Genomic DNA, 24,804 nt, shown 5'->3' with positions numbered 1-24,804 from the left:
ACAATGCTAGCTCCTTAACCCACTGACCACCAGGGAACTCCCAGAATCAATACAATTTCAAGATGATTCAACATAAAATGTTGTCTCATAAACCACTGAGTTTCCCGGACCCATCCTTATGAGGCGGCCTCTCCACTTCTGTAAGAGCAGGGCCTTGAAGCACAAGAGCCAAATGGCTCGTTCGTCACGGAAGGGCCTGCTCGTGGCGCCTTTCTGCCCCTGAATTCACAGCTGGACCTCGCGCCCCGCGCCTCTGGGCTCCCTCGCCCAGCAGCCTGTCCGCACACCCGCAGACACAGGGATGAAAAGGCGCAAAGACGGACCCCGTTTTTTCCTCCTCTCTAGCCTCCGACACAGAGAAGTCATCCGTGTGGCCTTGGAATTGCCAAGGGCGGGAAAGGAGCTGCCTGTCCCGTGGCTCAGAAAGAAAAGGAGGCCTGGAATTGACACCTTCCTGTCTCTTAGGCTCCGGTCACATGTCCCAGCCCTGTTCCCAAGGGCCTGGGAGATAACAGCTCAGAGTCCCTTGAATTCAGCTGCACTCTCCTTCCCAGTTGGTTCTAGGGCAGGGCCTGGACGGGGAGAGCGGGCGGTACCAAGGACAGCGACCCCGGGGCTCTTCGTAGGGACAGACCGACCACAGAAGCAGGGCCAGGTGGTCCCTTTGCTGCTCAGTCTGAAGCCCCCCACGGGGTCCCTTAATGCTGCCTCCCATCTGTGCCACCTCGGGGTTAATCCCGTCCTAATCTGAGCTGTAATCATTGGTAATCAGACAAGGCGCTCCAAAATGCCCAGGCCACGGTTTTGTGGGGGTTTTGGGGGCCAGACTTTTCTTTTATTGGAGCAGAGAGTAGCTGACCTAGAAATCTCTCCCCCGCCCGAGCTTCCACCTTCTGCTAAACAAAAGCAGACACGCCTAAGGAGCTCAGCACCCCCGCCCCCGCCCCAGGGGGATTTCAGTCTCTGCTGCTCCCTGAACAATCAGGGTTGAGGCCCCCAGGAGGAGGTCACGTGATCCTGCTCTTTGCTGCAAACTGAAAAAAAAAGAAAGAAAAGAAAGAAGGGGGAAGCCTCCTGGTATTAGCCTGGGCTAATGAGCTCACGGGTGTGTGTCCCGGGAAACGTCCAGAATGAATTCATCCAGTGAGATATCTGTGTTTTGAAAACAGTGCCCTTGTGGTGGAAACATCAGCAGGAGCTGCGTGAAGCGGGATCGGGGCTGAGCCCAGAGCACGCGGGGGGCTGCAGATATCACCTGGGGCACAGGTCAGCCTGCTGTTTGGGGATTAAGCCACTGGGCCCTAAACAGGAGGAAGGTCTAACACGGAACCTGCCAAGGCCCATCCCCCCGGCCCGCACGTCGCGTGGGTGAAGGTCCGTCTGACCAGGTCGAGGGTTTCACCTTGAACTAGGTCTCACGTTGGCGAGGCTCCTGGTCGCCCCCCAGGGCCGGCATCATGCTTGGTTCACACCAGCCCCTGGTGCCCAGCAGACACTCGGTCAACACCAGGGCGACGCAGCTAAGATGCCACAAAGGCCCTTCCTGAGAGCCTGCAGGTGGCAGTAACCGCAATCACGTGCTCAACTGAGTCTATAGCAAACACGTACTCAGTGTAGTATTACTGTTACTATTATTTTTAGGCCCACACCCGCGGCATATGGAGGTTCCCAGGCTAGGGGTTGAATCGGAGCTGCAGCTGCTGGCCTACACCACAGTCACAGCCACGCCAGATGTGAGCCGCATCTGTGACCTACACCACAGTGCACGGCAATGCTGCATCCTTAACCCAGTGAGCGAGGCCAGGGATCGAACCCGCAACTTTGTGATTCCTAGCTGGATTCATTTCCGCTGCACCACGACAGGAATTGCCTATGTCAGTGTCTTAACCCACCGAGCCACGACGGGAACTCTTCTCAGTGTGTTTGCTTTCAACAGAAAACGCTCTTTGACGGAGCAGTTAAAAGGTTTGAAGAGAGCTGGGAGCGGGCGATGGAGACGGAGCCTTGAGATCTGAGGCCCTGTCCTGTGGGCAGGGGACATCAAGAACAGGGAACCACATGGGGGCTCCAGCTTCCTCCCCAGGTGGCAGGAGGGCAGGTTGAGCGGGGGCAGATGCTGCCCGTGTCTGCTCTCCTCTCCTGCCTCCTTCATGCTCACTGTCTGCTGACCAGGTGCAGCCTCCAGAGACGTGCCCACTCGCTGCAGCTGGATGCGCCCGTGTGACTTAATGTCACGAACAGAACATGGAAGGAAGTGACACACACCCAGGCTTGGGTCCAAGCTGCTCCCAGGATTTCTTTCTCCTCTCATCAGCCAGATGACGACCCCAGGAGAGACATGGGGTGTGACGCCTGAGTCCCTGCCCGGTGACGAGGGCGAGCCCCACGTCATGGACCTGAAAACCCACCTGGGCCTAGGAGGTGGGCAGGAGGCAGTTCTCTGCCGGGCTGAGCCGTTACTCTGGGGATCTCTGTTACAGGACTTGCACGGTTTCACGTGGCACAGTATAATGCCAAGGGAGGCGACCCACCAAGCCGTGTGCGTCCAGAGGGTAAGACTGTGGCCCCAGAAAGTGAGCCATTGGCCTCTGACTGAGAAGATGGAGCTGCCCCCCGCTCCCCGCAGGGGAAGAACCACACCCTCACTCCCCAGAAGGCAGAGTCCATTTCTGGGAGGTGGCCCTGGGGCAGCAGGACAGCCGATGCTGTGTAGACAACGGCCTGACCACGTGCGCTGTTTCACGGGAACCTGTTGCCGCTCAGAGAGACACAGCGGAACTGGGGCCCCAGCCATTCTGGTGGGGCACAGAGGATTCAGTAACCGCGCACAGTGGGGGCTGGGTGGTACCATCCCAGGTGACAGTGACAGTGGTTCAAATGCAGGACACTGCATATTCAGGAATTATGTACAGACTTGTTGGAAAACAGACTCTGAGAGCAAGTGTGTTTGTTTTTTGGGGTTTTTTTGGCCACACCCACAGCGTGGGAAACTTCACGGGCCAGGGATCGAACCTGCACCATAGCTGTGACCCAAACCACAGCAGTGGCCACGCTGCTAGGCCCCCAGGGAACACTGAGAGCAGGTGTGTTTGTGTGTTGCCTTTAGGGGTTCAGGGATGGGACAGGGCTGGGAAATTAGACCACGAGAGGTAGGCACAGATGCAAGAAAAAAAATGTTTCACCTTTTGAAGTTCAGAATAACCTTTGGAAGCCTGGGACTGACCCTCCGTTCGGGTCAGCACAAAGGACTGGGGCTGGGACCTGTCTCCCCTGTGGGCCTGGGAAGCTGACAGCCCCTGAGTGCCCCTGCGGCTGGTGGCAGGCAGGGGCGGGGTGGTGGTATGACGTCGGGCGAGGAAGCCAGGGAACGCTCTGGAAGCTCTGAGACGGAAGTCGGAGGAGCTGAGAACAGGAGCCGAGACTGCGGGCGGCACCCACGGATGGGATGAGGGGATGCCCGGGGGGATGCCTCGTTTGGCCGGAGACCACGTGGGCGAGAGGAAGGGCAGAGGGCCCGCCTGAGCTGTGCGGGAGGGAGGTTCCTGCTTACTGTCTGCTGAGAGGCCAGACCATCCCTGAATGTCACGCCACTTCTGGTCAAGAAGCCGTCGAGTTCCTTTGAGATGAGCGGAAGCTGGCAGAGGGACTGCTTGGCCTTTGCCCGTATTGTGTCCCCTTGGGCTGGCTCCTGCATTCCTGGGCCTGGCCTCCTCATCAACACCTGTGGGCTCGCATCTAGACTCTGTCCCGGTTTGCATCCCCGCCAAGATTAGCTGATCCCTGTGGCAGAGTGTGGCCTGCCCTCCTGTGTGTTCATTGGCGCCCGAGGCCTGGCGTCTGGCCACACGCCCTCTGCTATCCGACCTCATTCTGTCTGTTTCTGGCTTCCCTGCAGCCACCTGGGTGCCGACAGCTTGGAGAGACCCCGCCCCACGCTGCGACGGGAGCCGGGATCTGTCCTATGAAGAGCTGCAGCCAGAGAGCAGACCAGGCGAGGGGGACATCCCTGGGTTCGGTTCCCCCCCGACAATCACACAAGGATGCCAAGGCCTGGTCTTCATGGCCAACCCCCCTTTTCTCTTGTTTGCTCTGGCTAGCAGTGGTACCGTCCCCTTAGTGCTGGCAGCTCCACAGCTGCCACCCGTGACCTTGAAATCCATCAAGGGCCGCCTCCACTTGTTGGAGAAGCCCGGGCCCAGTTTGAACCCACCACTGTGAATGTCTGTGCCAAGGGCACTGGTGCCTGCACTGAAGATCAGAGTTGAGGTGGGTGCTGTCACCGCTGCTGACAGTAGTGCTTGTCGTGGGTGGGATTGTGACACACACACCCCCCCCCCCCCCGCCGCTGCCACAAAGAGATGCTGAAGTCCCAACCCCTGGTCCCCGGGAATGTGAGCTTATCTGGAAACACGGCCTTTGTAGTTGTGATTAAGGTGTAAGGAAAGGAGTTCCCCCAGTGCCTCGGCGGAAATGAATCCGACTAGGAACCATGAGCTTGAGGGTTCAATCCCTGGCCTCGATCAGTGGGTTGGGGATCTGGCGTTGCCATGAGGGTCGCAGATGCTGCTCAGATCTGATGTTGCTGTGGCTGTGACTCTGGCATAGGCCGCGTCTATGGCTCCGATTTGACCCCTAGCCTAGGAACCTCCATCTGCCGTGGGTGTGGCCCTAAAAAGACAAAAAAAAAAAAAAAGATGTAAAGTAAGATGAGGTCGTGCCGGAGTTCCCGTGTGGATCAGGGGTTAAGTATCTGGTGTTGTCACTGTAGTGGCTGTGGTTGATGCTGTGGCATGGGTTCGATCCCTGGTCTGGGAACTTCCATATGCCGAGGGTGTGGCCAAAAAAAAAAAAAAAAAAAAGATGCAGTCATGCTGGGGTAGGGTGAGCCCTTAACCCACTGTGACCGGTGTCCTTATTAGAAAAGACACAGACAACGTGTGAAAGTGGAGGCAGAGTTCCGAACGATGTGTCTAGAAGCAGAGGGACGCCAGTGACGGCGGCCATCCCCAGAAGCCACCGGACAGGTGACTGCCCACATGCAGCATTTCCGGCTGCCGCTTGGCCCCGCACCCGGGTGCCCCAGTGTTATGCAGAAATGCCCGTTTTGCTTTTACGTGGTTTTCCGTTGCACGATCGCGTGCCCGAGGGTCACCTGGAAATCCACGGGGGCCTGGCCGAGGTGACATCGAGGGAGGACCTGCTGAGTGCAGAGCCCCCAACCCGGATTCCGGAGCCCTCGTGGGATGAGCTCTCTCCCCTCAGCAGCCCCAGTTGTCACCAGGTTAATGCGGAAAATCAGGAGTCATGCTGGGCTTTTTACACCTGCATGTAACTAATCAGAAAAGCGTTTCTGCTCCGCACAAACACACCCAGAACAGCTTATTAACCTGCAGTGAAGGCTGATGTTTGGAAGAGTCAGGAATGAACACGGAAAAGGAAACATAAGAAGGTGAGTGTGGCTCTAGCCCTCATCCTGTGGCCCTGGCCCAAAGCATCCATTCCCCAGGAAGAAGCACCCAGGAACGTGCCGGCAGCACTGACCTCTGGGGGGCCAGGCACCCTGCAAGGGGCACCCACTCTTTCTCTCCTGGCGATGGTGTGGTCCACCTTGCAGTCTCACTTGTATGCGACCTACGGACCCCTTCGGAGGGCAGGGACAGGCCTAGAATTAGGACGGAGTGGACGCTGGGGTGAAGGCCAAGGCTCCCAGAGCCGGGGCTCTTCCTGATGGTCCTCCTCAGAACAAGGACCTTGGGTTGGAGCACGGCCGGGGGTCTTCACTGGCATCACAGGGATTCGGATGCTCATCTTGCAGGATAATTGTGGATGTGGGAGTGCAGATGGACAGGAGTGGGGAGCTGGCATTTCTGACGGGGCTGGGGTCCAGATGGGCTACATGGTTCATCCCAAGTCAAGTACTGTTTCTAAACTTCACTGATTGAATGTTATCCCTTTAAAGACCAGTTTAGAGTAGAACCCGTGGTCTCCTTAATGCAGATGCGTGGCATGGGCACAAGGAATGGGTGGTGATGGCGATGATGACAATAGTGATGGTGGTGGTGACGGCAGTGGTGATGAGAGTGATGGGGATGAGGGTGATGATGGTGAAGATGACGAAGATGGTGGTGGAGGTGATGAGTGATGGGGATGAGGGTGATGACGGGGAAGATGGAGATGGTGATGATGGTGATGATGATGAACTTGGTGGTGGAGGTGATGAGTGATGGGGGTGAGAGGGATGGGGATGAGGGTGATGATGGTGAAGATGGAGATGGTGATGATGATGAAGACGGTGATGATGAAGATGGTGGAGGTGATGAGAGTGATGGGGATGAGGGTGATGGTGATGATGATGAAGATGAAGATGGTGATGATGAAGATGGTGATGATGGTGATGATGGTGATGGTGGTGATGAGAGTGATGGGGATGAGGGTGATGATGGTGATGATGATGAAGATGAAGATGGTGATGATGAAGATGGTGATGATGGTGGTGATGATGGTGATGATGATGAAGGTGATGATGATGAAGATGATGGAGGTGATGAGTGATGGGGATGAGAGGGATGATGGTGGCGAAGGTGATGATGACAACCACGGTGATAGTGGTGAGGATGAAGGGCACACACATGATTCCTCCTGCATTTCTGCAGCTTTCTTGTTTTGATTAGCCTCCTCCAATGGCAGACACTCCCTTGTGCAGAAAAGACCAGCGTGCACACATCTCCAGTGGCAGCCAAGTGCGTGTGTATTTGTGATGCATCCTGCCATTTCAGAAGAGCTCTTTCCTGAAGCATTGCTCTGGACACCCTGCTATTGCTCTCCACTCGAATTTTCTGAAGTTCACTCTAAATTGGGGCAGGGTGGGGCGGTAGCAGGTTAGAGGAGAAAGAATGAAAGAAGAGTTTCCGTCGTGGTGCAGTGGTTAACGAATCCGACTCGGAACCATGAGGTTGCAGGTTTGATCCCTGGCCTTGCTCTATGGGTTAAGGATCCAGCATTGCCATGGGCTGTGGTGTAGCTCACAGACTCAGCTCAGATCCTGAGTCGGCAGCTGTAGCTCCAAATCGACCCCTTAGCCTGGGAATCTCCATATGCCTTGGAAGCAGCCCTAGAAAAGGCAAAGAGACCAAAAAAAAAAAAAGAAGAAGAAGAAGAAACCATATCCCCAGAGGAGGGTGCTTCTGGTAAAGTGATTCTCACTGTTTCCATCTGTCTTTTGGGGGAAACGTCACCATTTTGTGTAGTCTTCGCGTTCCCCATGCCTCACAGTGAAGAGCAGTCGAAGGCATGAGTAAGCCTTTGTTGTGGTTCACGACATTGGCCTTGACTTCAGTCTGCCACCCAACAGCTTGACCGGAACCTGACCATCAGCCCCCACTGTGGCTCCTGCGCCCTGGGGAGGGAGGGGGTGTCCCCACCTGTCTGATCCTTCACGTGAGGTCCTGGTAAGCGGGCCTCCCTGTTTCCACTCTGCTGGTCCCCATAACAAGGCCCTTGAGCTGAGGACGTCTGAGGGCCTCGCTGACACCGAGGCTTCTGCAGCTCGCCTTTCCCGAGGCCTTTGGATGGGTCCTCGCGTCCTTCCAGCTCGGGGCCTCCAGGGCACCTGCCCCAGACTGAAGGCTGCTCTCTCTCTGCATGAGGGTCCAGGTCCCAAGGGAAGGACACCCATCCCAAGTCCTGGCCACTTCTCCCTGGAGGCCCAGTAAGGGAGGCTCATATGAGGCTGCTCTGAGAGGTCGGAGCTCCCCAGTGGGGAGGCAGGCTTGCGTCTCCCAGCGCCCAGGCTCAGGGATGGGGAAGGGAAGTGTTTATAGACTGCTTCGTTCCCCCGATCGCAGGCGTGAACTCGTTCAGACCCACACAGTCAGGCAGGAACCCACGTAGGGAAGCGCATGTGTGATGTGTGTAAAAGAATGGAAGGCTTTTCAATTCGCTTCCAAAAGTTGGTGAAGAACGAACCAAGGAGCTTCTCCTTATTGTTCTTCACCCCTGTTCTCGCCCCCATGGCCGATGACCCTGACTCGTCGGAGCACAGCGTCAGCTAGAAATGGGAGCAGCAGGTCTGGCCTCAGTGCTCCACCTGTCCCACCAGAGATGCTCGCTAACAGTGGCAGGGAGCAGACAGGCTTTAAAGGAAAAGCTCTCCTGAATCTAAACTCTGATGGCTTGGTTACACAAAGCAGCATCCTTGATCAAAACCCACAGGCAAATAATAACCCCAAGGCCTGGGTCCACACCCACTGCGCTACCTGGACAGTGTAAAGTGGCCGATATGTTTTAGTAAAACTCCAACTTCAGCCCACAGGGGACTAGGGTTCTGGAGGCTTCTGGGCAGCCCATAAAAAACAAAGCTCGAGATGATCAGGGGCAAGATTGATATTTGTATCTATGTAAATGTCAGGTATTATTAAATTAGATTTAATGAATAATAAATTCTATTACATACGTATTACATAATCTTATTCAATAATACTAAACCTATATCAGTAGGCGGGCACACTCCAAATCTCCTTTTTTTTTTTTTTGGCCGATTAGCCCCCAGCCACGATCATAAATTTAGGTATCAAGGTTATGATATTTGTAGTCACTTTCATAGTCAGAACACAGAAAAGATGCCCAGATCGGGCCTTCCCCCAGACCAAGTAGCTGCAGAGATATCCTGGGGACTCAGGGACCCGGCCAGGCTCTCCTTTGTCCCATGGGCGGGGGCCCTGCGAGATGGTAAATGGGGGGGGGGCGGTCAGCAGCAGGGGTAAGGCCTGTGTCCTGCCGGTTGGAGGAGGCAGGGCAGACCCTGAACTCCAAGGATCACCCTCCACCCTCAGCTGCGGCCATTGCAACCAAATGCAGGCTGGGAGGTGGCTTCTGTGACCTCAGCCCCAGGAGCTAGAATCTGGGATAAAAGCCAAGGCTGTCCCAAAGGACCGGGCAACTTCCACCCCACGGAACTTGCACTTTCATCGCAGAGAGCTGCCGATTGGCATCGGACTGTTGGCCGATGCTTTTGTAGCAAGAATCAGAGCCGCAGTCATAGAGATTCCACAGCCACCTGGAGGCTGCGCTCAGCCCTGGACAAGACCGATGTAAGCAGACACCCTCCGTGCCCGCCGGGCTTGGTACCCAAATGGAAAACACGGACATGAAGGGCGTGGGAAAGGCATGAAGACTCATGGAGTCCGGGGTGGGCGTTGAGGGAAATCGGCGGCTCGAGCTGGGCTGCATTTCTTTGTCCGTTTGGGAGCATTTTGTGATCCACGATTGGGCTTCTGGAAAGAGCAAGTCAGGAGGAGGATCGGAAGGTGGGTGAGGCTGGATGGAATCTGCCTTCCAAGATTACGGCTCTAATTTCTGCAGTCAGCTCGAGGCTCTGCTGCCTGCTCTCGCCACAGAAAAGCTGCTGCACAAAGCCGCGTCGGCCGCGAAGTGGGTTAGGGCGTTATATAAGCCCCGGCGGGAGGGGAGCCGGCCTTTTAGGCGCGCTCCTTGCGCAGCGGCGGCGGTGGCGGCGGCGGCGCGGCTCGGGTTGATTTAGAGCGCGGGTGACAGTGGCCTGGCGCGGGCCGCGCTGACGACAGGCTGCTCCGCGGTTTCCATGGAGACGGGCGGGCGCGGCGCGGCTGTCAGCGGCGGGCGCGCGGCCGCGGGGGGCTGCAGGAGGAAGGCGCGGGCCGCGGCCGGGACCCTCGCGGCAGACATGGACTTGCATTGTGATCGCGCCGCCGAGCCGCCGGCCGCCGAGCCGCCGTCGGGGAAGATTAATAAGGCCGCCTTCAAACTGTTCAAGAAGAGGAAGCCGGGTGGCACGATGCCCAGCATCTTCGGGGTCAAAAACAAAGGGGACGGGAAGGGCGCGGGGCTGGTGCGGAGCCGGACGCACGACGGGCTGGCCGAGGCGCTGGTGCTGGAGGGCGGCCGCCGCGAGGAGCCGCGCGCGGGCAGCGGGGACGGGGCGCGGCCGGGCCCCGCGGCCCCCCGGGCGGCCCCGGGCGGCGCGGGCTCGGCCGCCGGCGCCTCGGTGGCCAAGTCGCACAGCTTCTTCTCGCTCCTGCGGAAGAACGGGCGGCCGGAGAGCGGCAGGGCGGAGCAGGCCGACGCGGGCCCGGCCGCCGGCAGACAAAAGCGGGGGCTGCGGGGGCTCCTCGGCGGCGTGCGCTGGCGCAGGAAGGACCGGCGGCCCAAGGATGCTGCGCCGGCGGGGCGCGCGGGGGCCCCGGGCGAGCTGGCGCGGCCGGGCTCGCTCACCGCCAGCCTGGAGTGCGTCAAGGAGGAGGCGCCCGCGGCCGCGCGCGAGCCGCACCGCCCCGGCGCCGATGCCCGGCCGGAGCCAGCAGGTGAGCTCGCGGCGGGGGAGCCGGAGCCGGCGCCGGCCTGCGCCCCGGGAGAGGGCGCCGCGGGGCCCGGGCGCGCCGAGCGGCCCCGCGCGGCCCCGGAGCCGCGCGCCGGGGAGGGCCGGCCGGCCGAGGACGCCGCCGGGCCCGGGGCCGCGCCGGCCGAGACTGCCCAGCCGGCCGACTCCGAAGGCGGCCGCGCGCCCGCCGCCCCCGACCCTTCCTCGGTCGATCCGCCCTCCGACCCATCGGCCGATCGTATTTGTCTGATGTTTTCTGACGTGACTTCACTGAAAAGCTTTGACTCTCTTACAGGCTGCGGAGATATTATCGCAGACCCCGAGGACGAGGCAGGGCCCAGCTGTGCCAAGCATGCCCCCGGGCCGGGCCAGCCGGGCCCCGCCAAAAAGCCCCCCGGCGTGGTGGCCTACCAGGGAGGCGGGGAGGAGATGGCGAGCCCGGCCGAGGCGGACGACTCCTACGTGCAGGAGTTCTGGGACATGCTCTCCCAGACCGAGGACCAGGGACAGGGGCCCCAGGAGGGAGCGGCCACGGCGGCGGCGGCGGCGGCGCCGGAAGCGCAGGTGCCACCCGAGACCCCCAAAGACGCCAGGTGTGCGGAGGGGGCCAAGGAGGCGTCCTCGGTCAAGCGCAGGAGGGTCCAGCGGATCCCCGCCGAGCTCCAGCCGAAGGAGGAGCCCAAGCAGCCGGACAAGGAGCCGCAGGAAGGCGTCCCCAACAGCGACGAGGGCTACTGGGACTCCACCACCCCCGGGCCCGAGGAGGACGGCGCGAGGAAGGTGGGCCTCCCCCGGGACAGCGACAGCGGCGACGCGCTCTACGACCTCTACGCCGAGCCCGATGGAAGCCCCGCAGCCCTGCCCGCCGGCGAGGAGACGTCCTGCTTGTCCCGGTTGAAGCCAGTGTCCCCGGTCACCGTCACCTGTCCCCTGCGAACGCCGGGAAGCTTGCTGAAGGACTCCAAGATCCCCATCAGCATCAAGCACCTCGCGAACCTTCCATCCAGCCACCCGGTGGTGCACCAGCAGCCAGCCCGGAGCGAGCTGCCCAGAACAAAAATCCCAGTGTCCAAAGTGCTGGTCCGGCGGGTCAGCAGCCGGGGCTTGGCTGGCACCACCCTCCGGGCCGCGGCGTGCCACGACAGTGCCAAAAAGTTGTAAGGCCTCCGAGGCCGAGGTGGAGGGGCCACAGGTCAAGGAATACAACTCCCCCCTGGAAACCACTGCAGCAAAGGTTGCTTCCCCTAAAGGAAAGGCTTTTCCCACCGGCCCTGCTCGGGAGCCTGGACCTTGGAGGGCTTTGTGCGGCCGGCCGGGCAGGAGTCAGCGGACAGGGCACACCGCACACAGGGCTTCCCCCTCCAGATCCGTCCCCGAGAATTATTTTCAAGCACTTTTTTTTCTTTTTTACCTTTTTAAACATGTTTCTTCCTGCTTGTTTTCCTTAATGCACTGAACTCTCGGAAGTCACCTTCACTGGCCTTTGCAGAAAGCAGGACTGCACCAAACCTATAAGGAAGCCTCATGCCAGGATATTGGGCTGCGCCAGGGTCCAGCCACCTGCAGGAGACACCGGGAGAACCAGGGGAGCCCTCCTCTCCCTGACACTTTCCTGCTTTTCCTTTCCCGAAAAAAAAAAAAAAAAAAAAAAAAAAAAGACCCTTTGCTGTATCACTGTGTGGAAACATCGAGAAGCTGAAAGAGCCAGGTAAATACCTGATGGACACCACTGATGGGCAGAAAACCTGCTTCTTTTCAGTTGCTGGGTATGCGAAGAGGTGCGTCTCTGCCACGAGGACGGTCAAGCAGAGTTGGGTTGGGTGGGTTGATTTTGATCATTTGTTTAGGGAGAAATAAAAAGCTCCGTAGAGCAGGTTTTTTCCTTTTTTTTTTTTTTTTCCCCACCGTGCAGACCTCTGGATCAGGGAAAGATTTCACTAAATGCCAACAGACAGTGTTGTAGCAGTTCTTAACTGTAACCTTTCCATGTGTAGATACGCATCTTTTGCAGATTCTCCAGCTGTTAACATTTTATAATCTGTCCGTAACCTCCAGGTTAAAATCTGGTTTTATAGCTAGACATGGTAACTGTCCCCCAACCACCAATGTTCTCTTCTGTACTGTACACTGAAGCAATTCTGGTTTCGTTTTATATGGGTTCTCCGGCTTTCAAGCAAGACAAAATAATCTATTGTGTTGCTGTCCCCAAGGAATGGTCCTGCCTAGTCTTGGCTAAGAGTCTGTTTCTCACCCCAGACCCTGGCTGTCAGAGATTTTTTTTACCTTGGTTATAAAAATGTGGAGTTCAACCAGTCCTCAGTATGGGGAGGCCCAAGCAAAGAACACGTAAAGAAAAATAATAGAAAATGTTGTTTTTCATGTCATTTGACCGATGCTTTATAGACGTAGGACCGAGACACGTGTGTTCAGAATGACACTGGGAAGCTTACGCATCATGAACACTTTGTGCCAAGATGATTTTTGAGAAGTGGTTAACGTACCTGTGTGCTTTCTCTTATTTTAGATGAAACGGTTATTTCAGAAAGGGTCACCATTTGCCTCGGTAGTTTGAAGGATAAACTGGAGCAGTTCCTAGAATGCTTGATGGTCTGAGGCTGATAGAATATCCTCTTTGCAAAATGCACTTCAATGTATTTCATCAAAAGAGCCGAGCTTTGACTAGGAGGTGATTCATGGTGTCAGGATATTTCCCAGAGACATGGCCACTTCTGCGTAACTCTCATTTTCCAGAGAGCTTCCCTAAGAAGTGAGCCGAGAATATATGCTTTGCAGGTTTGTTTTTTGTTTTGTAAAGGAAAGAATAAGGCAAGTTAAGCTTATGACAACCTATGTTAATAATATGAAGGACGTAATGAAATACACAGACGGCAAAGGAAGCCAAATCTGAGCCAAGAGCACAAGCAGGTCCTTCCCCCTTTACATCTGCAGCGATGCAGCTAGAAGCGGGTGCTGGTGGAGACCTGCTGAATTTCTTTATTAGTGAGAGCACTGGCGTTTATGGCGTGAGGTCAGACCCTTGATGTTATTTCAAAGGGGCGTTTTAATATTTAATTTCCTTATGTCTATAGATGAGGTCTTATAGGCAGACATAGCCTTAAGTACTCTGAGCACACCACCAGGAATCATAAAGCAGCTCTCTCACACACACGCGCGCACACACACACACACACACACACACGTGCTCATGCACTCAGCTGTGCACCACTCACAGACAAAGGCGTTCACCCTAAACTTGGAGATGTTTTAGAAAGGAGTTGTGTCTTGAGAAAGGGAATGAGATTGGATTCAACACTGAGCGTCCTACTCAGACCCCAAAGATGCTCGTTGCCCCTCAGCGAATGGGAAGGACATACATTTTAGCCCCTTGCAGTAAAACAAAGGATCTTTATTTTCTTCTTGTGCATTTTCGTGCAGGGGTTGATAATTCCTCTGCATGAAGCCATGCCCAAGTTATGTGTGTTCATGTGTTCAACTGCACAGAGGTGGCAGGAGGCCCTGCAGGGCTGATGAGAATATTGAGAGAGCAAAGGCGACTTATTTATCTCTTTTATGGGCAGCGGAACAGACTGTTTGTGCTTTCACCTTTTGGGGACTTGCTTCTGCCTTTATCCCACTGCGCTGCGTCTTCTTTTTCTAAGTAAAGGAAAATATCAGCCAAGTTTACCTTAAGTTCCCCTTGCCTGTCAAGTCAACCAACCAGTTAGACAAGATTTTAGCGGTTTTCTTTTTTTTGGTTCTTTTTCCATATATATATATATATATATATATATATATATATATTTTTTTTTTTTTTTTTTTTTTTTTTTTTTTTTTTTTTACTCTCTAGCTTTAAGAATCCCACCTGCACCACTCACATGGTGGATTCAGGCCGTGAGTTCAACAGCCTCCATCACTTGCTGGAAATCAGGACCAATACAGGAAGGTGTGAATTCATCTCTTCCAACCACAGGCCAGGGTTGGTAGCTGCATTTCTGTGCCAAGGGCTACTTTCTCTCATGTCTATTCATGGAGATTGTTTTCTGGAATTTGGATAGACTCACAACCCATGGATCCTTTGCGTTTTCTCATTTGGCCATATTTGCTGACTTTTTGAGGAGAGGCTGGGTTACGGGCTGTTGACACCTTTTCTGTGTGTCTGTGTTGCTGAGACACTTTGTTGATCAAGTCCCTTTAGTCAAAGCGTGGGCCACCTCCTATGGGAAAAGGCCACGTCAGGTGTGGACCCTGAATTTGTCAGTTTAATGGGTCTGCACAAAGACAGCCTGACCTCAATATCTATGTTACCCGAATCGTGTCACTCGAACCCCTGCCCTTCGGTACTAATGCTTTTCCTGCTTCCACTAGCCCTACAGCATCTCGCGTAATTGCAAGAGGAAATGGGTTTTCATTACTTCACCTAATAACTGTGGGATAGAGGACATCAAGTCCTTCTTTAGCTGCTTTCCCCACACATTATCCGCCCATTTAAACGCAAAGTATGTGATAGCTGTGAAAATTATGAGTTTAAGGATTTATTCATTCATCTCAGAAGTAGTTTGCAGGTGTTTGCACTCCCGTGAGTATTTATCTAAGCTTTACCCACACAGTTGTCAAAGTGAAAACACTGTGTTAGGTACTGAGATGGCTTTGGCGGAACTTTCCGAGTTTTCATCATTTACGTCTTTGGTAGATTAATTTTCTGCGACCTTTCACTCTTTCCTTTGTGGGAAGAGACTGGTCAGTGTAGGCTTCTGTCCGCTCCCTCAGTTTCCATCGTGTTGGCTTGGTGCCCTCAGGAAGCAGTTCCTAGAGGATGCTCGTGACGTGTGCCTGTTTGGACATATGCTCTGTGGAACTCAGTGCCTGACTTAAAACCCTTGGGACCTGGCCTCCAGTGCTTGGCTTCTGAGACATGTCCCAGCATATTCACGAAGACTTAGCTCCCCCTCGTCCTTGGTAGGAAATCAACCCAAGACTTTTACACCCTTAAACATAAGGAGAAAGCATCACCTTTGCCTCTTGGTGGCCACCAGGGAGGACAGCCCAGTACAAGTACCAGGATGCGATAAGAGGGGACACCCAAATGCCACGGCCGAATCCCCTTTCCCTCCCCCATGCACCAGACTGAGGGGTGAGCCACACAGTTTCCTTCGGAACTTTCCATTCTCCACGCACAGATATTCGTAAAGCAGTTTAGGACCCAAAGGCTAGCCTGGCAGCCTGGCGTCTTATGTGGAAAAGCGAGAGACCAGCGTTTGCCCTGGGAAAAGAGGCAGCTGGAACGGTATCAGGCGATGTGGGCGTGTGGTCCCTCTTCCAGGGCAGGTGTGGCTTCTGTGACGCCATCCTGCTCTGAGGACACTCTGTTGGACGTCCTGGATCAGCAGCAAGGGCACCACCCCGCACATTGTCACCCAAATGCCTCTAAAAAACAGAAATTATAAGCATGACTAACATTTGTTGAGCACCTACTATGGGCCAGGCCCTGCTGGGAGCTTTACAAATGCTTATCCTTCTGATAGCCATGTGGGATAAGGTATATCACCTTGACGGAGTATATAAAATTCATCTGTTTGGTTTGTTCCTATCCCGTTCCACCCACTCGTCCTTCATCCATCCATCCATCCACCCATCCATCCATCCATCTCTTTTCCTCTCTCTCTCTCTTCACCCAATCTCTGGGACAGGACTATACACGCTTTTAATACAAGAGCTAAGAACTGCTTAATCCTGCCCTCCGCTCACTTTCAGTAGAAAAAGAGTGGACGCAGACCATGCAGCTGAGAACTGGTTTGAGTCCAAGATGGCGGTACTCTTGCCCTGTCCTGGGCAGGCGCAGCTGTGTGTGTTCAGAGGCACACCGCCTGCCTGGCTTTGGAGGGATCCTCGCCTTCCCCGGATTAACTTCAAAAGGGTAGACAGACATCTCTCCTGTTGTCATGGTGATTCTTCTTCCCAGATAGGATGTCAGGCATTCTGAGCACGTTTCCCTTGTTGTTTTTCCACCTTCAGCCCAGTCCAGGCTTGTCCTGGGTGTCCTGTGTTGTTTGCTGAAACAGTAGCTGGTGGAGTGACGCCTCGCCTTGGCACAGTTGGGAACTGCAGAGACAAGCTCCTGGCTCTTTGGAAAGTAGCGGATCCTACCTTCCGCCTCTGGCCATTGATGGAATCCTGGCCTAGATTTTCAGATTCGCTCATTCATTTAACTAATATTTACCGAACACTAATAAGTCAGTCACTGTGATTCTGAGTATTTTATATTTAATTAAAATACTTTAACCTCTCCTGTGTGTTTACTGGGAGCCAGGATCATGCTCTCTCTTTTCCTTTACATTCCGTTCACAAGAACCGGGCGCGGTGGGACTCAGCGCCCTTCTGCAGAGGAAAGAAAATGAGGAAAAACTAAAATACCTCGTCCGAAGTCATTCGTTCCGTGAGCCACAGGCAGGCTGGGAACCCGCAGTCTAACTCAATTGCTTGTGCTTTAATTATAAGTCTTTCTCAGCCATCTGATTCGATGTGTGTGCGATTTAAGTGAGCAACTCATCAAAGTTCTGAACCGCAAGAGCCAAACCAGATTTTTAGGATTGCAGAGAAAAGAGAACTTGGCTTAAAAAAATCATTTGATGGCATGTATAGTTGCAAGTCGAAAGGGTAGGTCTCGGGGCTGGCAGGGTTTTGTATCCACCTGGCCTGTCAAAATTTGGAGCCGTGTTCACCAGTCATTCCATGCTAGCCGATCCGCACACAGATTTTATAATCGGAGGAGTGCATTGTCTGTAATAAGACCAACAACAGCAATTTCAATAGTGAATCTGGCAGGTTGCAAGCTGAGTTCTCTTCCACTCTGGTTCTAGAAGGATGCCTTTTTCTCAATATTTAGGAAAAACTGCTTTGAGTTTGCATCGCTGTCACAATTAACCAGGTTATTTTATTCCTATATGGGCTGCCTACACTTGGAAAATGCCCTTTGTCATGAGACGCGGTGCCAGAAGTCAGGAGCAGGTGACCGTTGTGTTGATCTGGGGTCGCTTTTGGAAATTGTTCAATAATTGGGTAGAGGGACTTTCTGCTCTGTGGGAGAAGATACATTTTGAGTGAAATATAACCTAGGTCACTGGTTGCTGGGGCCTAATCCACTTTCTCAGATACCTACCTGGATCACTGAATACACGAGAGCAGAAAATGCTAAAAATATCTGGTCCAGGTGTACGGAGGCCTGGAAGTGACACACAGGAAGCACTTGTTATCATGTCCTGAGATGAAACGGGCCCAGGGCAGCTGGCAGAATTAAAAATCTCAACTTCCTGTGTTATAACCGCGAATCTGCCGCCGCCCCGTGATTTCTCAATAAAGGAGGAGAAACTCTAACAAAATAATCTTGCACATTTTGATGGTTCCCAGGATAAATTTAACTCAACATGGAGGATCTGATTCTCTTATCAAGAATATCAGGGGAAATGGTTTTGCTGCAACAGACAAAGGAAATTCCTGTCCTTTTTAATGGACTCCAGCTGCCTACCAAGGCTCACTGCTCACTTCAGGCTGTGCCCAAGTTATTTATAGGAGATATCTCAGTGTAACCTAGGGAAGTGCAGGTCATTTGAAAATAAAGACACAGAAAACCCAAATGAGAAACTCCATTTCTAGAATTAGTTTTCCTGAAAGTCAGGCCTGTCTTTGAGGACAAGCTTTTGGCTGTATTATTTTTGTGCACCGGAGAAAAGTTATTGGTAGGTTTATAGATATTATTTTTATAATAGAATGTTAAGCTCCCCCCAAAACATCAAAAATTGTCTCCTAAAATGGTTTCTAAAGCTTGTTTAAAAAACAGAAGGATTGTAAATAGCAAATAGGGCCTTTTCTCCTTTCTCCTCTGCCATGGTTTAATGGGATAGATGAACCAATGTTTATATTTTTAAGCCTGTAAATATTTTATTTTGGGTATTTTGTATATTTGTTGATACAGCTCCATGGTGCGCATATGTACGTACCATCGTGCATGTTGCTGGTTTTGATTGTCACTCTTTTAATGACGGTGAGAAGCTTGGACTAATAGCACTTTCCTTGTTTCGTTCAAACATCTTCAAATGAAAATACAGCACTGCCATTTTAAACGTTGCGTTTCATTCAGTCAATAAATTTTGTTGCTCCTTTACAATGAACCTGAATTCTCTTGCTGGTGATTTTGCCAGGATAGATTTTCTCTCCAGCATCTTCAGTGTTTAGAATTTATAGCAACGGTGATGATAACGACCATGAGATGTGTGTGTGTGTGTGGTGTGGGTGAGGTAAGTGTGTTTTCTGTTTGTGTGTGGTGGTGTATGTTCGTGTGTGGTGTGTGTTGTATGCGTAGTACAGGTGGTGTGTGTGTGTGTGTGTGTGGTGTGTGGGGTTGTGTGTTTTTCATATTTGTGGTATGTATGTGTGGTATATGTGTGTGTGGTGTGTGTGTCTGTACTGTATGTGGTTTGTGCTGCGTGTGGTTTATGTGTGGTGTATGTATGTCTGGTTTGTGTGCTGTGTGTGGTGTGTGTGGTGTATATGTGTGTGGTGTGTGTGGTTTGTGCTGAGTGTGGTGTGTGTGTGTGTGTGCGATTGACCCGGGGCGGCCCATGTTCCTTCTGGGCTTAGAGCCCAGGGACGTGTCCGTCTGGGCGGCGCCCTTGCCCGGGGTGGGGGGGCTGCTCTTGTCCCCTCGGGGCTCTGACCCCGGGCCTTTCTCTCCAGGGAGCATCCCTGTGCCCTCCGAGCCGCGGGCGTCCCGCTCACCTGCTCTGACTGTGGGAGCAGCGAGCTGCCGTCTTTCTCAAGAGTCGTTTTCTGATTTTTCTTTTGTTGTGTTGGGGGGGGGATGTTTTTCCTTCATGTGTCTAGTAATTCAAATCCGAGGTATTTTTGAAACTTAATGTGAAGAATAAGAAGGGTGTCCCATTTTCTGTTTATTTTTATAAGAATCGGAGTCTGCCTAGATTGTTCAAATTGAAGTCTCCTCTTAAAATCCGCTGTCCACACAGCAGTCCCTGGCATTTCTCTTAAGTAACGAGCAAACCCCCGATGTATCTGCAAGCATGATGGGCGTAAACTTCCGACGGGAGGGCTGATTAGTTCCGGGAAGAGGCGGTGGGACCCCGGATGCTGCCATAACGTCGCCAAACCTGGACGCCCTCTCTGCCGCCCCTCCTCCCGGTCCTCGCCTTCCCCCTTCCTCGAGTTTCCTGGAATCAACCCAGAAGGTGCCTCATGATGAGGGGCCCCCTCTCCCTCTAATGAGCTGGTGGGAAGCTCAGGCCCACAGACTCGGATGCTGTCCCTAAACTCTCTGAGGTGGTGGAGTCCTAACAGAGACCACACAGAGTCTGGGTGTGAATTCTGGTTTGGACACGCACCAGCTCTGCGCATGCGGGGCGTGTCCTTAAGTTCTCTGAACCACACTTTCTCACTTAGGACGGGAAGGTAACACGAAGTCATTTACAGGGGGTGGCGCACTATGAAGTTTCAGAGAGATAGGTGGCTAAGACACAGCATGCTTTTATTTTGTGTGTGTATGTTAATTATGCTATTTTGGTTTCAAAAAAAGTCATTTCTATACATTAAAACAGCATGGGTTGGAGCTGAGATGTTCTTGAACCGAGAACTGGCTTTGGCTTGGGAGGACTTCTTGTGGGGTGGACAATGATGACACATGCTCGTGGTGGAAGAGGTCTGAGATGCTTTACTGTCCACACGACTAGGAGGGGCTAGTCTATGGAAGGTCCAGGATAACGGCGGGGCTGGCTGGGGAGTTGGCAGCTCCAAGAGCAATGACCAGACCCCAAACATCAGCTGCAAGACCCAGCTCACCCATAACTGTCAGCGGGGTATTTAGTCCAGGGCAGAGAGGTGAGTCCTGCCCCCCAAAGGCAACTGTATGGGCTTGAGAGATACAAAATAATTTAAGCACAAGGGAAATTTCTTCTTGCCATTTCTGGGTTTTAATTTTTAATTTTTTTTTCGTCTTTTTTTTTTGGAGGGGGGTGCACCCGCGGCATATGGAGATTCTCAGGCTAGGGGTCAAATCGGAGCCACAGCTGCCAGCCTACACCACAGTTTAGGGCAACGCTGGATCTTTAACCCACTGAGTAAGGCCAGGGGTCGAACTTGTGTCCTCTTGGATGCTAGTCAGATTCGTTTCCACTGAGCCACGATGGGAACTCCATTTCCGCTTTTTTAAAAATTAACTTGTTATTCTTTTATTGTGATAAAATACCAATAACATAACATTTACCATTTTAACCATTTTAGGTTGTCCCATCCCATGTCATTTAATATGATCATAGTGGTGGCATCATCAGTGTCTAGTTCTGGAATGTTTTCATCACCATAAATGTAAACCCCTCCGCTGTCTGTCAAGCACCAGCTCCCCATTTGCCCCTCTCCCAATCCCTGGCCACCAGTAATCTGCTCTTTGTCTCTTTGGATTTGCCAGTTCTGAACAATTCATACCCATGAAATTGTGCAGAATTTCCTGGGCAGCTGCTTTCACTTAGCACAGTGTTCTCAAGCTTCATTCATGTGGTAGCATGCAGCAGGCTCTATGCCTTTTGATGGCTGTATAATATTCCAAGTCTTCTGCCATTTCTAGCAATGGAGGAGCCGGCCCTGTGCTCTGAATTGGCCTTGGTTCCCGATACCTCTCACAGAGCGAGCGTCGCCCTGCCCTGTCCTGGGACCTGGGGTTCTGGAGCTGAGTGATATAGCACTGTGTTCATACAACGGGGAGCTTGAGCCTTAAAACCAGATGGCAGAAGGGACGTTCCACCAAATGTCTGGTCATCAGGTAGTTCCAGTCCAACAACCTCTCTCCCAGAGGGAGGAAAAGCTTCTTCAGTGCCTTGTCCGAGATCCACAAGATGGGAAAACTACAGACGTCTATCTGGTATGGAATTCAGCAATTCTTTTTTTCTCGTCTAGCTGCGTCCTCAGCATACGGAAGTTGCTGGTCCAGGGATTGAATCTGAGCCACAGCTGCCATGGATCCTTTAACCCACTGCATCAGGTCAGGGATCAAATCCTTGCCTCTGCAGCAACCTGAGCCATTGTGGTCAGATTCTTAACCTACTGCACCCCAGGGGGAGCTCCCGAATGCAGCCTTTCTCCCTCAGCTGTTGGAGAACCGAAATCTAGTGGTCTGTAAAACCATCAAGGTCACCATCAAGGTGATTTATTCCAGGAATGCAAACATGGTTCACCTTCAGAGAGTCTATTAGCATAGGAGCTCCCCTTGTGGCGCAGCGGAAAAGAATCCAACTAGGAACCATGAGGTTGCGGGTTCAATCCCTGGCCTCGCTCAGTGGGTTAAGGACCTGGTGTTGCCATGAACTGTGATGTAGGTCGCACATGCAGCTCGGATCCTGCATTGTGGCTGTGGTGTAGGCCAGCAGCTGTAGCTCCGATTGGACCCTTAGCCTGGGAACCTCCATATGCCGCGGATGCGGCCCTAAGAAGAAAAAAAAAAAAGAGTCTATTAGTATAATTCACCACATTAAGAGGTTAAGGGCACCTCAAATGGAGATTCATGAGCCTAAGGCAGGTTTTTAAGGTTCCTTAACAAATCCAGGATTCAGACATGAAATCCTGTCGCATTCTTGAATCATTCAAGCTTTTAGGACAGTGCATTTCCTTGAACTTTAAACAGTGTGTCTAGACACGTTCTTTTTAGCACCACCCATAGTTCATGCCCTCTAGACGCACCACTGCCCTGTACATCGTGGAGAAAGCCAGCGAGGCTGGCGATTATAACTGCGAGACATCGCTGACTGAAAGACGCTCCCCCACTTCAACACTTCAAATGCGCATCTGCGGATGAATGAAACATTGAGGTATCTGTTAAAAGTTTTAGTAATCGTGTGCTTCCTCTTCACTTAACAGGGAAATAAAGATTTATGTGCGAAAAAGTTCATCTCAGTGTTGGGTCTACAGTTACCAAAGTCCAGATGTTTGGAAGCAATTAAAATTTTGCAAAGGGGAGCTCCCGTTGTGGCTCAAAGGGTTAGGGACCCAATGTTGATTCCGTGAAGATGCAGGTTCAATCCCTGGCTTTGTTCGGTGGGATCCCACGTCGCCATAAGCCGCGGCGCAGGTGGAAGATTTCACCTCCGATCCAGATCCAGTGTTGCTGTGGCTGCCACGTAAGCCAGCCGCTCCAATTCCACCCCTAGCCTGGGAACTTCCATACGCCGCAGGCGAGGCCGTAAAAAGAAAAAAGAGAATGTAGTGAAGAACATAGCAAACAGACACAGTCAAGTTCTCAAACTTTGGGGAAGCAGGATATTCTTTTTTGCTCAGAATTAGACACTGAAAGAAATTGACATGTATATCAGGTTATTTTTCAAGCTTCTCCCATGGGAGAAGACGAAGCCCCCGTACACTTGATGCCTTTGCTCCGTGTCTTCCTTCATCTTGCAGGCCCTCCAAGTTGGCAGGCCAGAACAGAGCGATCATCTAAAAAGCTCTCTCTCTGTTGGTGGCTGGCACCTCACTGTTGCCCAGAAGACACCAATTGCTCATAGCTCTGTGTCTCGTACTTATTTCCAGATGGCCATGTGCTTCTCAGCAAGCGTCGAGACCTTCCTTCTGCCCCCGGGACTGCATTTCAAAGGCTCCTGTCACATCTGGTTTTCTCACTCTTGGCCTGACGCCGGAGCTCCTTCACCAGTACGTGCCTGGCTGGTGGGGGTCGGGAAATCTCTTCTGCGTGGACAAGCTGGCCTCCTGGCAAGTCCAAGCTGGCGTTTTTCTCCAAAGGGTATCAGTCTTCCCACAGCGATAACCTTCCACCTGTAGGTCTTTGAACAGCAATTAGAGGGGAACCCTACTTGGCTCCAGCCTTTCCTTTTTTTATGCCTTTTAGGGCCACACCTGCAGCACATGGAGGTTCCCAGGCTAGGGGTTGAATCGGAGCTACAAGCACAGCCACAGCAGGAGGTTCCCAGGCTAGGGGTTGAATCGGAGCTACAAGCACAGCCACAGCAACTCCAGATCCGAGCTGTATCTTTGACCTGCACCACAGCTCACAGCAATGCCAGATCCTTAACCCACTGAGCAAGGCCAGGGATCGAACTGGCATCCTCATGGTTCCTAGTCAGATTCGTTAACCACTGAGCCAAGACGGCAACTCCCAGGACTTGCATCTTTTGCTGACTTCTTTTCTGACTATGCATTTTGGTCTAAATCTTTCCTTCCTCCACCATCTTCATTCTTTGTCTTCTTAGTCACCATTTTTCCTATTGGCCTTTAGCCCAGAGTGATCTTCCGAACAATTCATTTGTTCTCCTTTAGGGGAAAAATCCATAGACTATTTGTTTTTTCTGGGAGGCTTGTCCTCAGAGTTTTGTGCTGATACACTCATGTCGTCGGGGACTGTTGTCTAATTGAGAATTTGGTCTTTGTCCTCAGGTTATCCTGGGGGATAACCACAAAATCCTAGGAGCCTCCTGAGATGGAGGATTGTCTGTGTTGTTTGTGGTGGGTTTATGCTAATGTGGTGACTCAGGGTGGGGACTGGTCACCCAGAAAGACTGATGGTGAGAGTGAGTTTCGGGGCTGGGGCTGTGCCCCACATGCTGACAGACAGCCAGAGCCACTGACTCCCATGGAAGGGGAGGGACTGGAGATGGAGTTTAACCACATGGCCAATGATTGAAACTCCAATAAAATCCCTGGACAGAGAGGCATCTCAGGGTGGCTCCTGGTGAGTGGGCACATTGAGGTGTCTGGGGTGACACATCCAAGTTTCAGGAGAGAGGACACAGAAAATGTGCCAGTTCTGAGCGGCTGGCATCAGAGGTGGGTTGCAGTATTGCAGTGACATGTGAAAAGATAGGCTGGGTTGTATCAGGCCCAAATAAAACTTGAAGAATCCTGAACCTCTGGACCACCAGGGAACGCCAATACTATCTATCACTGAAGAAACGGAAATTGATATACATTCTCCTAGCTTTTATACCCAACTCATCTATCAGCTACATGTGATTCCCAGTTGTTTTAGGAGGCTGTTTCTCTGAGCTGTTCAAGTGTTCCTTTCCCACTCACGGCTTATGGCTTTAACTGGATAGTCCTCAGAGGTCCACCTGTTCATCTCAGTGCTTTATGCAGCCCAGCAGTGCCTGGAATGGCAGGCCAGCACCTGGGTTTGGGGGTCCTTAGAGTGTAGCGGGGACAGAGGCTGGGGCCCTGACTTCATCCCACGGGCCTGAGAGGTGAGAAAGCCTAGGACTCCCCGCAGTGCTGGAAGGGGCAGTGAGCTGGCCCAGTGTCTGAGCATCAGCCTCACGTCCCTGCTGCCCAGTTGAGAGACAAAGGGCAGACTGGGAGTAGAGTTTGTGCTGGGAATTGGCCTGGAGCTCTGCTCTCATGCTCACAGGACAAGGGGAGGCCTTGCATATCCGGGAATTGGGGCGGGTCAGAAA

General features: G+C 52.8%; 2 protein-coding genes across 3 annotated transcripts in view; both read left to right on the top strand.

Annotated features, from left to right (window-relative positions):
- Positions 1-24,804, top strand: part of SPATA13 (spermatogenesis associated 13) — a 354,699-nt gene that overhangs the window by 24,540 nt on the left and 305,355 nt on the right.
- Positions 8,413-18,519, top strand: AMER2 (APC membrane recruitment protein 2). 2 transcript variants are annotated; one of them, XM_021065474.1, is made up of 2 exons: positions 8,413-10,337; positions 10,650-18,519. In XM_021065474.1, the coding sequence occupies exons 1-2, from the start codon at positions 9,599-9,601 to the stop codon at positions 11,513-11,515; spliced, it is 1,605 nt and encodes a 534-aa protein (XP_020921133.1). In that variant the 5' UTR covers positions 8,413-9,598; the 3' UTR covers positions 11,516-18,519. The 2 variants fall into 2 exon arrangements, with proteins under 2 accessions (XP_020921133.1, XP_020921132.1); XM_021065473.1 differs by having other exon boundaries at positions 8,413-18,519.

This window comes from Sus scrofa, chromosome 11, assembly GCF_000003025.6.
Source record: "Sus scrofa isolate TJ Tabasco breed Duroc chromosome 11, Sscrofa11.1, whole genome shotgun sequence".
NCBI lineage: Eukaryota > Metazoa > Chordata > Mammalia > Artiodactyla > Suidae > Sus > Sus scrofa.
This window is presented reverse-complemented; position numbering and strand designations above follow the sequence as displayed.